Source organism: Sphaerodactylus townsendi, linkage group LG12, assembly GCF_021028975.2.
Source record: "Sphaerodactylus townsendi isolate TG3544 linkage group LG12, MPM_Stown_v2.3, whole genome shotgun sequence".
NCBI classification, from domain to species: domain Eukaryota; kingdom Metazoa; phylum Chordata; class Lepidosauria; order Squamata; family Sphaerodactylidae; genus Sphaerodactylus; species Sphaerodactylus townsendi.
This window is the reverse complement of record NC_059436.1, coordinates 28616350-28633911: the sequence shown is the minus strand read 5'-3', so window position 1 is coordinate 28633911 and position 17562 is coordinate 28616350. Positions and strand designations below refer to the sequence as shown.

General features: G+C 43.0%; 1 protein-coding gene across 1 annotated transcript in view; it reads right to left on the bottom strand.

Moving 5' to 3' along the window:
• The window catches only part of GPAT2 (glycerol-3-phosphate acyltransferase 2, mitochondrial), a 61196-nt gene extending 45435 nt beyond the window's left edge, over nucleotides 1-15761 (bottom strand). The window contains exons 1-4 of the mRNA XM_048512842.1: nucleotides 15656-15761; nucleotides 6512-6625; nucleotides 4641-4711; nucleotides 2509-2619 (exon numbers count right to left, since the gene is read on the bottom strand). Of these exons, the coding sequence (XP_048368799.1) occupies nucleotides 2509-2619; nucleotides 4641-4711; nucleotides 6512-6625 (296 nt within the window). The 5' untranslated portion in view covers nucleotides 15656-15761. The remainder of the gene's footprint in view (nucleotides 1-2508; nucleotides 2620-4640; nucleotides 4712-6511; nucleotides 6626-15655) is intronic.
• Nucleotides 15762-17562: the final 1801 nt, after the last annotated feature.

Here is a 17562-nt window from a genome sequence, read left to right as displayed (position 1 = left end):
CAGTAACATCAGGGGGAGTCACTGGCCAAATAAGGAGCTCCCTCTGCCTGCCGGCTAGCTGGGCTTTGTCAAACCCAGTGGGCAGGCAGAGGGAGCTCCTTATTTGGGCAGTGACTCCCCCTGATGTCACTGCCCAAACAAGGAGCTCCCTCTGCCTCCCGGCTTCCCACCCTCAGCTTATACCAGAGCCAATAAGTTTTCCCAGGTTTGGGCAGTAAAATTAGGTGCCTCGGCTTATACACGGGCAAGGACGTAGGTAAGGTGGGTTCTCGAGTTCAACCCCCCCATTCATGTCCGAAGCTCCGCCCCCCGTTTGTGGGTTTTTAAAACATTTTTAGTGTTTTTTGGTTTTTGGTCTGCAGGGGGTGCATTGTTTAGGCTAGCAGCACCACACTTTCGAGGATTGTTTGGGAGACAATCTTGATGATACCCCCCAAGTTTGGTGAGATTTGGTTCAGGGGGTCCAAAGTTATGGACTCCCAAAAGGGGAGTCCCCATCCTCCATTGTTTCCAATGGGAGCAAATAGAAGATGGGGGCTACACCTTTGCGGGTCCATAACTTTGGATACCCTGAACCAAACTTCACCAAACCTAGGAGGTACCATAAGGGTCGGCTTATACAAGAGTATATACGGTAGTATCAAATAGATTTTACTATTCTAATTCAGCAATAAAATTTAAGAGTATAAAATGGGTTACACTTTGAATATTATATGGAATCTTTAATGATTACAGCCAAAAAAGTCTAACTCATTTTATAAATATTAAAATGTCACATGTAAAAGTTTTTAATGTCTGAATGGAATCATCTGAAACAATCACACTCATACCCACCTACCCATCATCTATTTACAGCAACATTTCCTGCTTTATATATTGGTGCTAATTTCAGAGTAGACATGCATAGTAATTTATTTTCCAACTAGGCCCCATAAGGTTGCTGTGTAGTTTCCGGGCTGTATGGCCGTGTTCTAGCAGCATTCTCTCCTGACGTTTCGCCTACATCTGTGGATCCTCTGAAGATGCCAGCCACAGATGCAGGCGAAACGTCAGGAGAGAATGCTGCTAGAACACGGCCACACAGCACCCCAATGATTCCAGCCGTGAAAGCCTTCAACAATATATAGGCCCCATAAGGCTTATCAAAAGATATTAATATCATAATTGGCTGGTATTGGGGGCGGGGAAGGGGATGTGCAAGGGAAGGAGTAAGTAGGTACAGATGGAAGGAGTCAAATAAAATGGGTGTGCTTCTCTCATGGCAGGAATGGCTTTTTCTACAATGCCTTGTAGTGTCACAGTAATTCAAAACAGCCAGTCAAAATACTATTGTCTGGAACAAATCAGGTATCGTTCCTCTAGGATTTAAACCAGAGAAGCCTGGCTCACAAAGCCAGAGAAAACAGATGGAGTAACAGATGTGAACACACCTCAAGTGCATTGAGATAAAAAACACACACACAAGTAGTATGGATAGCTTCCAACTTGCAAAGACTGTTCCCACTTCCCCAAACCAGAGAGCCAAGCATAAACAACTACAGCAGCAGTTCCCAAATTGCAGAACGGGATGTCGAAGGTGAGGGAATGGGAAGTGGCACACGAGGACAAATTAGAAGTTAGGAAAATGGGGGAGGATTAAAGAAGAGGAAAAAGTTACTGGGCGGGATCAAGGCTTGATCAGTCTGCCGCTCTGATGGGCTGCCTGGAAAGGAACGTAACAGACTTCGGCAGAACCGGTTGTTAAAATGGTGCCTGTAAACAAAAAGTTGTTACATTATTTAAATCCCACCACCAGAACTGGTTGTTAAATTATTTGAATCCCACCACTGCTGGACCCTTTGTATTGAGAGGCAGGGTAGTAAAAGGTGAATGGGACCTGCTCTTTAAGTGCATACTTATTGATGAACAGGGATTTAAAATCTGCATTAGGGATTGTGGAACAACTTCTGGATAATTAATATAGTGCACACATATATAATGCTCAGCACGCAACTTGAAGAGGAAAAGATTTCAAGGTTCCTGCATTCTAACAACAGGGGATGTCGTACACCATTGGCCAAGACAGAAAGAAAAAAAGCAGACATAATTTGCTTGTGCCCAAGTCTTGTGAGCTGAACACTAGATCAGCTCTCAAATTTGCCCTCTTCCTTTATGCTTCAGGTGAGCAAACAAGAAAAGAAAACCAGGCTAGACCTACATCTAGCAGTCAAATAAAAAGCGACCATGAACACTTCAAAAATGACTTGTGATGGAACTTTCTAATGAAGAGCACTGATATGTGTGTCAGGGCTAGATTTCTTGTCCTGAGTGCTTCTTCTTGCCCCGCCCGTGCTTCTCCCTTTCCTTGGGGAAAGTAGGAGCACTTCTAGCGTGACTTTTCACACCAGAGCAGGGTGAGAAACATCCTGCAGTGGGTAATTGGCTATTGAGTCTGCTAAACTTCTGGCAAACTAACCCTTCCAAGGCATAGCTCAGATGCAATCCCTAAGCAGAGTACCCAGGCAATACCTCTTGCTGTGGAAAATTTTTTCTTCCAGATTGCTAGGAGCACCATTGTAGAACTGCCAGTCACATACTGCCAGGAAATAGGAGATTCTCCTTACCAGCCAGCCTCTGTACCTGGGAGAGAAGGAAAATTCATGCAAACTGAGGAAGAACCAACAGTAAACTTCCAGAATGACAGTATTCCTAAAATTAATTTTCTTCCACAAGCTGAAAAAAGATGGGAAGACAGGTTAGCTTCATGTAGCAGAATGTTTATCCCTGGCACAGAACTGAGACTACCCTGCTCCAATTCTGCTAGTCCTAAAAAAATGCTATAGTAACTGAGGCAGGGCTAGATTATTCATTGTACAGTGATTGATTTCACATTCCTGGTCCTGTCGCACTTCAGAAAACCATGAATATTTGCTTCAGCTGTGATTTTAATCAAGTACTTTCTCTCCTCCTTGTTGTTCATAACACTTAGTGCTTCTGGGATTTCAGTTTTCAAAGAACTTTACAAACTACAATTAAAGTAATTAGTAATCAGGCTAATGAGAATAAAGTCTTTAATCCTCACACAACTCCTATGAGGCAAAAAGCTTTGTTATCTACTTTTTAATTTGGAAGAGATGGGGGGGGGGAAGAGAAAAGGAAGAGACATCAAGACATGCAGAGGAAATGACTAAGCCAACACAGCACTCTTTGAAGGACCATCCTAAGATTTTTTGATACTGGGGACAGAAAAACAGAAAAATCAAAACCCCTCGCACTCTCCTCACAATTAGCCGCTGACAAAATCAACCAGGAGGTTTTTTAAAGCAAGCCCCATTGAAGTGTGTGGGAACTGGAGAAAACACTATTGTTCATTTAAACGGGACATGCCCCAGAGAACCACCCTATGGCTTTGCATATAGGTATCAAACATGTTTTCCCCATTTTGCTATCCTCAATTATATACAAAATCTACCACATTATGCCTCAAGGTTTTGCTGTCAGGATCCTCACCCCTTCTCATTTTTCTTGTACAAAACCCACATATTGTATCATGCCATATTCTTTGCTACCACGGTAGCAAAGTGTTAGTCAACAACTCCAAGAAAACGGCTGCCCTCATTTGCTCCACTGTATCTCTCTATTTCATACAGTTCAAACAGTATAGAGCCATGCCTACCCACTGTGATTTTAACTGCAGAAATGTCTGTACATATAACCATTAATCATTCATTTTTTGTTTGAGTTTCCACTACACACCAAATCCACAATGTCAAACCAAGGCAAAATGCACTAAGAGGAAACACTTACTCCAGGACCACTAGAAGGAGACAGAAAATTCAGAGAGGGGCAAGCAGAGTTTCCAATCTTGTAGTACTGCTAAGAAATTCCTGGGTGTTCCTGCACAAGCAGCTAAATAAACTTGCATCATGTCCTCACAATAGAGCCAAGATTGTACAGTGGTTAGTGTCAAAGACTAGGATCTGGGTAATGCAAGGTTGGAGCCCCACTCTGCCAAGGAGACTTGCTGGGTGACCTTGGGTCAGTTACTCTTTCTCAGCTTGACCTACCTCACAAGAATGTTGTGAGGTTAAAATGGAGGACAGGAGAATATTAACCAGTCTGGGGTCCAAAAGCATATTGAGGGGAAATGGCGCCTAGGGACAACACCTCCTCCGGGTGCCCCCCTCATGGGCGGGGCTCAGTGGCAGGGGGTGGGGCTTGGACCAAGCCCTATTCCTGCCTCTCCACAGGCTGGCTTTTGCTGTCCCCAGGGCCTGGGGAGGGCAAAAGTCGGCCTGCACAGAGGCCCTGGTGGGGGGGGGGGGTTCAATGGCATGTGGCTGGGATCCACACCATTTCGTTATGTGACCGTAAGGCATGCGCCCATGTGTAACCCCATGTCCCATATATGTCGTACGCCACTGTTGGGACTCCATATGAGAGTATAAGATATAAATGAGGTAATAAATAAAGAAGAGAGCAATGAACAGCACAAATTAATATGGCTTCCTCTACCCCAAACAATATGGAATATGCATAGGAGGAACTTAAGATTCAGGCAGACTCCACATGTCCATATAAGCTGAAAAGATGTGTGTAAAGGGAGAACAGATCTTGGGCATTCTTACTCAAGTCACCTTTCTATCTCTTCCTCAGCTTACCTGGTGTTTTCTTCTGTTACCTTGATTACATTGCAAAACCCCAGAGAGGTAAAATGCTTGTGAAAGGATTCCTGAAGACAGAAAGTGGAAAAAGTCAAGTCCAGCAGCATTTCCTACATACTGCTGTCATCTCACTTCAACAGCCATCTGTCCAAGTTAACAGGAAATACATCCATGCATCACATCTTACCCAAAGTAGTCTGTCATCACAAGCAGCCCAGCATTCTGCTTACAACAGTAGCCAACCCCGTGGCTCTAGGAAGTTCACAAGCTAATAATTTGGCATACTGCCTCCAACTATGAAAGTTCCCTTCAGTTATCACTGTTAACTGTCAATGTTGGATCTCTCTTCCATAAATTCATAGAATCATAGGCTGATTCCACATGGGCCAAAAACAGTGGTGTGAAAATGGTTTGAAAACGGTATAAACCCTTTTATACCGTTTTAAACCCTTTTACACCATTTTCACACCATTTTCACACCGCTGTTTTTGGCCCATGTGGAATCAGCCATAAAGTTGGAAGACACCCCAAGGGCCATCAAGTCCAACCTTCTGCCATGCAGGAACACATAATCAAAGCACTCTTGACCGATGGCCATCCAGCCTCTCTTTAAAAACCTCCGAAGAAGAAGACTCCACCACACTTGGAGGTAGCGAATTTGTTTCCCTTTCTTTATAAAATGTTATGTGAAGATGCACTGTTTATTTAATATATTTATTAGCCACATATCTTCCTGATAGAGCTCAATGCACCTTACAACAGTGTATATACTTTACACTATTACATACAATTTACATGCTTTAATCTTCCTTGAACCTACTGTTAAGTGACTTCATTGAATGTTTCAAGGTAGTTCGCTATAAAGTTATACAATGGCATTATGACGCTTGCTGTTTTATTGCCATTCCCTTTCAACCAGCCATGTTGAGAGACAGAAACTAAAAGCACACAAGTAGTTTCTTTGTGAATAAAATAAACACTGGACTAACTATAAGGGTTTCTTCTCAGTAGTGGAATGGCAGACATTCTTGCAGAGGTTAACTCTACCACTCACTCTACAGACAGGGTTATGTTAATCCACCATAACTCCTTCTGGATCCTATTTGGGAGGTTCTCCAGTTCATGCCCCACCTGCTCTTCGTGGTTCAGCTCTTCCCACACAGCAAAATCCCCATCAGAACACCTTGCATCTCTTCTTCAAACCTTTCCGGCTACCACTGCTAGGCTGGCCCTCCTCCAGTCAGATATTGATGGCAGCAACCCCAACAGCTTAAGACGCCAAAGCTTTTTACAGAATTGAAGAAAATTTACCCCAGTTTCAGCTAGTAAACAGCAGAAAGGAAAGACAGCTTCTGCCTCAACCATGCAATTTTCTCCCTCCAAAAGCAACCTCAGCGGCTGCATTTAGCAAAAACAAAATTGGCTCACTTGCATGAACATTTTGGCAGAGAATACTGGGGTCCGGTGTTTGTACACATACCACTCTTCACCCCTCATTGAAGCAAGGCTTGTGTGGATGCTCTTGTCTAGGAGCTCCCAGATTCCCGGAACCATGCCAGTTCCAGCAATAAAATATTTTTTTCTACATAGATGGCACAGGAAGGCCCGAACCATTATATGCTGTGCAAGACCCACAGACAAGGGACTTCCATAGGTTGTTTTGGTTGCTGGCAGAGCTGGCACATACTATAGACCAGAGGTGTCCAACTCTGGCGCTGAAGTCAGCAGGGGCTGATGGGAATTGCAGTCCACGAACATCTGAAGTGCCAGAGTCAGACACCCCTGCTATAGACCAAACCAAAACCAGACAGATCCACACTTTTACCCATTACCAGCAACAAACTCACCAGCACTTTCCAACTACTTACCCAGCTTTTGGGAGTGCACCTTTGGCAGCAGCGCCCAACAAATGGACGATACTTGCCCAGAAAGGGCATGACAACTTCCAGCTTGCTCCTCGAATCCATAGGCCAGGTCTTCATCTGAAGAGAAAAACAAGCTTCAGCTTCCCTCTTGAAAAATATAGAATTATGATACTAGAGCAAAGGCAAACAAATTCCCAAAGACATGCTGAAACATACAGATCTCTCAGACTGAGATGGTCACAGGTTAAAACTAATACCAGCCCATGAAAGAAAGGGGTTAAAGGAAGCTTTGAGCTTAAAGGGAAAACACTATAAAACTGACTGGACAAAAAATATCTTGCCCCTTTAATGGCTTAATGGGATGCTATTTACCTCTATATACCATGAAAAGCTCCAGATGCCCATTTTCAAACATTAAGTCTCTATTCAAAGGACAGGATTTTTTCCCCTCCAAGCCTGTTTGCAACCTTATGTATGGGTTGATTGGAAATTGTCAGGTGTTTATGATTTGCAAGGATCATGGTTCACTAAACTACACAGTAAGATAGTTTGATGTTTAGGAGGACGCAAATTATTAAACAAAACTTTACCTTGTTTCATTCTAACATTTTATATACATTAAGAAACTAGGCTTATCTAGTAATTTCTTGGCCTTTCAAAATTTGGTTCAGGCTTTTGGTCCGGTCAAGTTACTGAAGACTCCTCTCCGAAATGTCAGGGTGACTTGTGGTTTCAAAAAAGATAAAGGATGAGAGGAAGCCAGCTACAGGGGCAAGTGAAATAATGGGCCTGGGAGTATCAAGACCAGAGCCGCAGAGGAAGTATTGAACTCACATTTCGTGACATTAGTGCCAGAAACCTCGGACATGGGTGAGCAGTGATTGTGAGTACCTGCCAGATTCAGGCACCTAGTCATGTGTTTTTGCAACATACCTGACTGCCAAGCAGGATCAGACCTGCTGCAAGTAGTCTAGCATGAACCAAAGGTTTGAAAGAAGCAAGAAACAGTCACCACACTATTGTAGTGTGGTGACTTTGGACCCCCTGGACCAAATTTCACAAAACCTGGATGGTATCAGTAGGAGACTCTGCTAATGATACCACCCAGGGTTGGTGAAGTTTGATTCATGGAGGCCAAAGTTATAGACCCTCAAATGTGTAGCCCCCATCTCCTATTAGCTCCCATTGGAGTGTTTTTTTTTCCAAAAAGGTGCATATACAAGTAGGTCCAGGAAAATCCCATGATAAGGGGGAGGGGGGAGCGCCAGAAACAGGACAGATCTGTGTTCCATGGTTCGGCAATGGGGAGATTGTGAGGAAACCTGGATATTTCAGGTGGCTATCCCAGGATTAACTATCGCCAGTGGGAAATCTCCCAATGTGTCTTTAATAGGCAAAATATGAGTGAATATGCATGATATCTTAGCAGTTAAGGAACAACTAATCTCATTATTGTGGTCCAGAATAAGAAACAATTGTAGAATCAGATCAAAAAGAAGCAATTGTAGATTCAGATCAAAAAACGCCAGCAGTTTCCATAAAAATCCTACCAATCAACAGGCAGTAGATCAGGGATCCCCAACCTTTTTGTGCTTGTGGGCACCTTTGCAATTTTGACACAAGGCAGTGGGCACAGCCACAAACTGGCCGCCACAGGAGGCAAAGCCAACCACAAAATGGTTGCCTCACTAGACAGAGCCAACTGCCAACCACAGAACATCAGGAAGTGAGGTCATGCATAACACTAATAGTTACTCTTCTTAGTTTTTCAGGCAGACGCCCTGCTTAACAAACTGCCTTTTAAAATGAATATATTTTAAAATACGTTCTTCCATACAAACAGCTTATCTTCAGGCAGGCAGTAAAGATCCTTGAGCTGTTGTGGTAGCTGCTGCCAAAGCAACTTTTAGTAAACCTGCGCAGCCAATCAGAAGCCCTACTGGGCACAAGTCCCACTTAGACCCAGTCTCTTGCTAAAAAACATTTGGCATGTGCCAGGAAAGACACTGGCAAGTACCACAGCACCCACAGGGACCTCTGCAGAAGATGGCCTACTGGAAACTACCCAGTGACTAAGCCTGTGAGGTAGATGGAAGAATCTTACCATTCCACTCACTAGTATATATTTTGAACCTCCAGCTCATCCATTTTCCATTTGCTGCATAAACTCTTGCAAGCACTAGAGAGGCAAAGTCACCTTGTGGTGGAAGAAGAAAAGATGGGGGAGCCCTTCTATTCATAATAGCTGCAAGCAACTACTTGCGCAGTACTGCCTACACACAATTAGCGTTTCCTATACTTGCACCCACAAAGAAGCAAAGAAGAAATTAAATACATTGCTTTACTCCCCTATACTTACTTGCATCTTTGGCCCAAGAGGTAACAGAAACCTGCGTTAGTCAAAAGAAAGGGCAAGGCCTTTCACAATCTCTCCAATCTTTCTTAAGACAGCCCCGGCAAGAGAAAAACTCCTCTCGTGACTTGAGGCATTTCAAAGAGAAGAGAGAGAGAGAGACTTAACTCCTTGCAAAGAGAAATCAATTGTTCTACAGGCTATATCTAGCACAAAGAAGAAGAAAAAAGAGGGGAAGAAAGTGAACGAAACAACCCATCAGCCGATGCAGCCAAAGACCTCCAGGGGAAAGAAAAATTTATTCTCTTTGTAATACTGCTCCAATATCATTACAATTGACTTTTCCCTCCCACAGCCTCTTCCTGCCCAGAGCCATAAGTCAGTCCCTTTACACAAAACTGCAGCTCAATCCAACTGCCCCAGAACATGTTCAAAGGTGTGCCGCGTACTGGTACAGCGTCTCCACATTTAGGGACTGTGAACATTTTGAAACAGGTTTGTTTGTTGCCCAAAACAAAACAAAACAAACCCTTCAGTTTTTTCCAGTCCATTTCCCCAGCAATAATGCAAGATCGAAGCAGCACAAAATTTACTTTGACAAACTGAGGAAGGAAGCCACCCAGTTCAAGCTGGGGTTACAAATGCACTGCTATACCCTTTTCAGGATAAAGATCACAGGAGATCTGTGAATTCATCCGCCATTTCCTGGACCATCTTTGTTCTAGAATGCTCCACTTGAGTCCTACAGCCTTCCTAGTTTTATTCCCAAGGCACTAAGACCCATGCGGAACATTCTAGAACAAAGACGGTCCAGGAAATGGCAGATGAATTCACAAACCTCTGTCATTTTTATCCTTAAAAGGGTATAGGACAAGGCCAAGTGCTGTACCACCTCCAGCCATTTTATTACTTTTTAATTTGCATATACTTAATTTACATCCCAACTTTCTCCACTAAGAGGACCTAAAATGAGTTATGTTTTAGTCCTCTCCTTTTTATTTTCACAACAACCATATATACATATGGGCCTCCTGGCATCAACCGGAGTCCATTTTCTTCTCTGTTGCAGCTACCATTTTGAGGAAAGGGGACCTTGGGAAAATGAGAGAGGCAGTCTACAGAAATTTTGGGAAGGCACTGCAATACCATTAAAACACACACACACACCCAAGGCTTTTTATGAGATTTAAACTGCAGGCGTCTCTTGTGGGGAGAAGGGGATTATATGAGGGTTTTATTTAGTTGGTTTTAAAATGTAGTATTTTTCATTAAGATTTATAAGCTGCCATGAGGAAAGACAGGATATAATTTTTTTCAATAAACAAGCAGCAGGTTTCCCCACTTCAAAGCACCCGCAGGAAATACGGAAATACCAATTAAAACATACTGGTTTGCAAACAATGATAAATTGAGCTTTATGCAATGACGGAGCATAAACCAAAAACTTGGGCAAGACAACCCATGTACCTTTTGCACTGCATAAAAGAAACAAGAAAATGCAATGCATAGACCATGCAGAGCTTTCCTATATTCCTCAGCCCTTTCTGACCCCCCAAGGTTATAGTCTGGGTGAGACCTGGCTCTCAAATGTTCAGAATCCATAATTCCCATCATTTTCTGTATCTGCATGGCCAATTGGCCATGCTGGTAGGGGCTGATGGGAATTGTAGTTCCTGAACATCTGGAGAGCCGCAGGTTCCCTACCCCTGTAGTCAGTTCTGGAGAAGCTGGAGGGTTTGGTGGGGAGCTGAAGGGAGTGAAATTGCTTCCTTCCTGTCCTGCAAGTGCAGCTCTCCCACTCCAGCCCACAAACCAGCATGGCGGTTCCTCCACACAGATCCCACAACCCCAGAAATGATCTTTCCAGGGGTCACAAGAGACTGCAAGAACAGAAAGGCATGCTTAACAGCTGTCAATACCCTGGGCCTCCAGGAGGGCAACAAACATACCTAGTTCTGACCAGGGCAGCGGTTTCCCTTTTTACAGAAACACACATTTTGCAAACAAATACTTTTATATTTATCTGAGGAAAGCAGATACCTTGAAATGTTAAAATGTACAAACTTTAATATGCCTGTCTTGTATTAAATTCAAATTTCATTTTAAGCACATTTTTAAAAACTCTTAATGGTTTTTAAAAGACTTTTACACATTTAAAAGAGATGTTATCCTCCCTGACACGACCATGATGGTTTGGAAAGGAGCAGCCTCAGTGGGGGAATCTGGGTCACACTACAGTTTCTTCAGGTAACCATAAATCTGAATCACACAGAGAAATAAGTGTTACTGATTTGAGTGAACAGTCATGCTCCTCACTCATCTCTTAAACCTGAAATCCTGTCTGGCACCGTTTCTTCCCTCTCCTCCATGGAGCTCTGTACTTTGTGCTGCTCCGAGTCCTTAATACTAAACAGCCAGTTGTCAGGCACGTCCTATTCCTTCTTTTACAAAGCTTTCAGGTAGGGTGGGGGAGTAACTTAACTGATTGACATGCACCTTAGACAGGGACACAAAATTAGCAGTGACTACATGTGATGTACTGACACCTAATGAATGAAAGGTGGGTATATAAATAATGTGCTCTAAATAAATAATGGACTGTTTATTTTCAAAGGATAGGACAATTAAGCATAATTTTAATGTGGCAGAAGAAAAATCAGATACTGGCTTAGGAAGGGCATCAGGCTAGGCAAAATGGCAGCAATTAAACACAATTATCCAGTGAATAACGCTCGTGGGGAACGTGACACTGCATATTTTCCATTCTATTACTAAACCGTTACATGGCCAACTGCAGCATATTCTCACACCTCCCTACAAGCTCAGTCTTAAGCAAGAGGGTATTACTACTACCACTACAATTGTGCCGTAATGTTTACTTATCATTAAGTAACTTAACCGAGGAGGCTATTTTAGAGGAACACATATCAACTTAATATTTTACAATATCATCAATTTGTCAAAAGGTAACTCAAACCTTTTTGGGGGAAGAACTTAGGAAAAGAACTCTAGTACCTAGGACTAAACTCTGTAAAGGTAAAATGTACAGAAGGTTATAGAAATCATCTCACGCCTGTTCTATATCCATTAATCCAACGTATCTATCCTACCTACCAGCCCTCCCAAAAACATTAATATAGCTATACTGGGATGATGGTATTGATTGATCATCATAAATTCAAACACTATCACCAGCAAAAAGGTTTTCCAATGTTTGTGTAACTCTTGTGTAACAAAGACATATGTTCTGAGAGCAACTGAAAGTACTGTTGCCAAAAAAACCCTTTTAAAATGGAAGAGAACATCCAAAGTGGGCTATGAGAATGCAATACAGTCCATACTGTAGGAGATACATTTTGGATAGGATTGGGAAGACTTAGGTTCAACGAACAGCCAACGAGGACTGCTGACCTGAAACAATAGACTTTTGCTACCCAAAAAAGGAATCCTACCATCTTTTGTCCACATTCACATGTTGGGTCTTTCACAGAACCAACAGTCTCACCTTTTGTTCAGAACTCTTGCACCCTCCATCACGAAAAGCCATTTCATCTTGTTAAAAATCTTGCTCTACAGCTATCTAGAACATCCTCCTACTAACACTTCATTGAGCTTTGTTGGCAGTATTAAGGATGGCTATCTCATTGCCCAAGGCTGAATCCTCATACAGAAGACCTCATCTTACACACGCATAAGAATGCTCATGCTTCTGGCAGCACCAGGTCATAATAGAGAGCTCCTTTGCGAAATTGCAAAAATGTTCTTGATCCAATCCCATCACCACACAGGTGGGATTTCTGTTAAAAATAGAGCAACCTCAGAAAGTACGGCACCACCAATGCTTGTCACAAACTCCAACCATGCTGCACTGTGCAACGAAATCAAACATAATTCCAGATAAAGCCACGTAAGATATGAATCCCCTTGGGAAAAGTCAAGACCTGCACAATCTTCACAAAAAGGAACATTCAATTTAATCTCCTGGGCTTTCCTGATGAAACTTGGCAGTGAACCATTCCTGTATACTAGGTTTGATCCAAAGAATCCAAAAAACCATAAGCAGAAGGAAAATAGTGGGGAGGAACATGTTCACATTTGGTTCCTAGTTTCTCAGATAATACAGTAACACTCTTCTGTAAATGTAAATTATCTTCAACATGTGGAAGGGCACACCAGGAACCAACCCATTATTGTTTCTACCTCAAAAACCTATGACATATTACTGGCTTAACTTGAATTGGTCTGCTAACTCAACTGAGCTGCAAATATGGCATCTTCCAAAGTCCTCAACTCTACTTCATTCAGTCATTCCTGGGCGTTCTTATAATTTCACCATTTCAGCCAGCATTTCAGGTAAGGGACTCATACATGAATGACCTCTTCTTCTACAGATAGGCCAAGTTCTAGCCAACCCATCCTAATCACAGTGCACACTTCAACAGTTTTACATAAGAGCAGTAGGAAGATCTGCTTTTCCCCCCTGTGGCCATCCTTCAGTTCTGGCAGAGGACAACAAAGCTTCCTCTCTATATCCTTCCTCTCTATATCCTTCTCTATATCCAATCTCTTCTTTTTGTGCACAGCCTTCAGCTCATTTTCCTATGATTTCATTTTCCTATGATTTCTATGGTTTGGTTGATTTACTAACACGTTGTCATTGATTTTTGTTATGGCATATTGTGAAACGTTATGATTTTGCAATACACCTCGCAAAGGGGGCATAAAGGTATTTAAATAAATAAGTTTCTTCACACAACGCATGATTGGTGTTTGGAATACACTGCCACAGGAGGTGGTGATGGCCACTAACCTGGATAGCTTTAAAAGGGGCTTGGATCGATTTATGGAGGAGAAGTCTGGCTAGCAATCTTGATCCTCCTTGATCTGAGATTGCAAATGCCTTAGCAGATCAGGTGCTCGGGAGCAGCAGCAGCAGCAGAAGGCCATTGCTTTCACATCCTGCATGCGAGCTCCCAAAGGCATCAGCAGAGTGATGGACTAGATGGACTCTGGTCAGATCCAGCAGGCTCTTCCTTATGTTCTTATGTTGTATTTCAATTAAACCAGGGCACAGCCTCAAGTGATTAAGAGTTCTACAGAGCGGAAGTTAGAAGAGCTGAGCTGCAACATGTCTCTCTCCTGCTGAGGGGGACAATCATTCTCCTGAACAGATTTCTGAATGTCCCTGAAGGGGCAGGCATACAGAGTGTCACGTAGACTGCGAGTAAATTTTCATTATCATCTGTTTCATCTTCCTTCTTTAGCATTCCATCTTTGTCCTATGCCTCTCCCACTTCAGTAGCTACTTGTAAAAAAATCTATATTGTTTGGAATATTTAAGACTCTAGGGTTTTAGAACTTCCTTGTTGATGCATTTTTATAACTTTTTCTTCCTTTAAACAGGGAGCTCAAAAGGTTCTGCTCAAAAGGTCTCAAACACCCATATTAAAATCCACAATGTCAATTACTCTTATCCGACAGTGTGGAGCCAGCAAACATCTCATGTTTGCAACATGTCCATTCCCTCTACAAACCCAAGGCATGGCCCAGTCAAAACTCAGGACTTTTAAGTCCCACTGATTAAAGCAAATAAACATTTACCCAACTATCTCACATAGACATCAGTGGGGTTTTCAAAGTTCATTTCTGTCTCTATCATACTTGGACTGTATTTACATTAATAGGTTGGGAGTTCAAATTGTCACAAACAGCAATACTACTTCACATTGTTTGTGAGAGTCTCAAGTATTTCACACAAATTATCTTGAAAAAAGTATTGTCGAAGGCTTTCACGGCCGGAATCACTTGGGTGCTGTGTGGTTTCCGGGCTGTATGGCCGTGTTCTAGCAGCATTCTCTCCTGACGTTTCGCCTGCATCTGTGGCTGGCATCTTCAGAGGAAAAAGCTTTCTAGGGGTGCTCTTGCACATGCTGAACAATGCACTTTGGGTGCATTTTGAAGCAGGATTTACTGTATTGGCAAAATCCAATAGCAAAACAATTGTTACACTGCACTGAAAGGACACTAAAAGCACATTACTCAGCATGTGTGAAAGTGAAGAAGAGTTTGGATTTATACCTCTCCCTTCTCTCCTGGAAGGAGACTCAAGGTGGCTTACAAGCTCCTTTCCCTTCCTCTCCCCACAACAGACACCTTGTGAGCAGTGGTGGGATTCAAATAATTTAACAACTGGTTGTTTACAAGCACCATTTTAACAACTGATTCTGCCAAAGTGGTGCAAACCTGTTGAATCCACCACTGCTTGTGAGGTAGGTGGGACTGAGAGAGTTCCAAAGAACTGTGACTAATCCAAGGTCACCCAGGAGGAATGTAGGAGTGCAGAAACACATCTGGTTCACCAGATAAGCCTCTGACACTCAGGTGGAGGAGTGGGGAATCAAAAGTGGTTCTCCAGATTAGAATCCACCTGCTCTTAACCACTACACCAAGATGGCTCTCTCAGTGCCCTAAATTAGATCAGTATTATTTTCTCCATGGGGCATATTGAAAACATCTTGCGGCTGATAGCAAGCAAGTACACAGAAAACTTAACCACGGTGCAAATAAAACACGGTCGACGATCTTTTTTGTTTGTTTGTTTTTTTGTGTCCATGAATCGCCTTTCAATGCCTCAACAGAACTTGGTGGATTCCGCGCACAGGCTTCCACCAAAGCCGGGTATGAGAACTGCCTGGAAGGTAAGAGTTGCACTGCAAGAGCCTGCGGGGCGGCGGGCCAGAATGAACCACCACCACCCCGCCCCATTTCAAGAGTCCAGCTCTTCCGTGACTCACCAGAGCGAAGCCAAGCAAAACGCAACACCCGCGGGCACCCAGGCCACCTGCCGCCACGTGCTTTCCAGCAATTTGTCCGGAGGGTCTGCGTTACCGGATTGGTCAGAACCAGCCCAGTCCCACAGCGCGCGCGCGCACTCGGACCAACTCAAAAGTCGCGGGCGGGGAGAGGGGGACATGCGAGACAGGCGGAGGGAGAACGAAAGGAGACTCTCCGTCCTCCTGCCCAGTTGCCTTTAGAGTGATTTGCTCCCGAGTAAAACGGCATAGGATGGAATAGAGCGGCTGGCTCCCTACGTATGTGCGCTGGGGAGGACGCTCCACGTGGGTGCTGTTTGTGATCCAAAACACACGTATGTGTAGTAATTTGCCCGTTGGGGATGATGCCGCGTCTGATGACGGTCTGGAAGCTGATGTCACCATAATACCCTTTTGCTTCTTGTTTGCTGTTCCAGGTTGAACACAGGTATGCAATTGTGCAAGTGCCTGGCAGTTGATTTGACCAAATAATATGAGCCAGGAAAAGGTATTTGCATGAAAGATCACACAGAAGACAACGTTGTTCTGTAATGCGATCTCCCTCCATCTCAAGAACACCAGCAGCCCAGTTAAACGGAAGATGTTTCAATATTTCCCCTGAACCTACTCTAATGAGACTGTATGTGAAGGCACAGCATACAAAGTCCCCTTGCAAAAGTTGCTTATTGCGGTGTCCTTTTAAACGGGCATTCCTTTATCTGCAAAAAGAATAATTTATCTCTGTCTTTCTCAGCCTGCTCCTGCTTTCTTCCTGCTGTCTTATCATCCTTTATTCCAGACTCTTCTTTTATTCTGCCTTTTTTTTTTAACCTGGCCCTCTTCTAGAAAGCAACTTTACTACCAAAATTCATCTCGGTAACCTGAGAGCTACCAGAGCTAGGGACCCATGACACAATAACTGTCTCGCAATCAATTTCATTCCAGGTGCCTGTATTAAGGATCCTAATAATTATTTGCATTGCTTTCACCTCTGGAGGGCCCACTCAAATCTGCAGTCACAATTGTCCTGAGGCCTGAACGAATTATCAGCCCCAAGGAAACTATAGTAAGACAATTTAATAATGTTTCTGGAAAAGTACAAGGCAGAAGATTTGCTCCTGTGGCTTGATAAGTTTCACTTTTAATAGGGGTTTCAGAAATCACAGGACATTCACTTTTTGTTGTTTAGCTTTTAAAACTGAAAGCAGAAAAAAAGTTGGAAAACACAACCTTTGCATATCTTAAAGGTTTCAACACTCAGAAGACTGAAAAAGCACATTCGTGTATTGATTTGAAGTTACTGGATTTATTTTAAAAGTCAGAAGAACCTGTTGCTGAGGGCTGGCTGCCAGTTAAGTACTGAAACTTACAAATAGGGCTGTATCCAGTGGTGGGATTTAAATAATTTAACAACCGGTTCTGGTGGTGGGATTAAATAATTTAACAACTGGTTGTTTACAAGCACCATTTTAATGACCGGTTTGCCGAAGTGGTGCGAACCTGCTGAATCCCACCACTGGCTGTATCCAAGAAATCCCTATTTTTAGAGCAGTTGCTATACTTTGATTTGTCAAAGGTTTTCACGGCCGGAATCACTGGGGTGTTGTAGGGTTTCCGGGCTGTATGGCCATGTTTCAGTAGCATTTTCTCCTGACATTTTGCCTGCATCTGTGGATGGCATCTTCAGAGAATCTGATGGTAGTAAAGCAAGTGGAGTGCTATACTTTATTTCCCAATTCAACAAAATGTTAAATGCATACTTGAGAACTATTTAAAATTTGCTTACATTCTGAAAAACCCAGCAAACAAGCTCACAAGTTTAAAAAGGCAGCAAAAGACCAGGAACATTGTGAGATGTTCAAATGCTACTATGTTTTCATGTCTGTTAA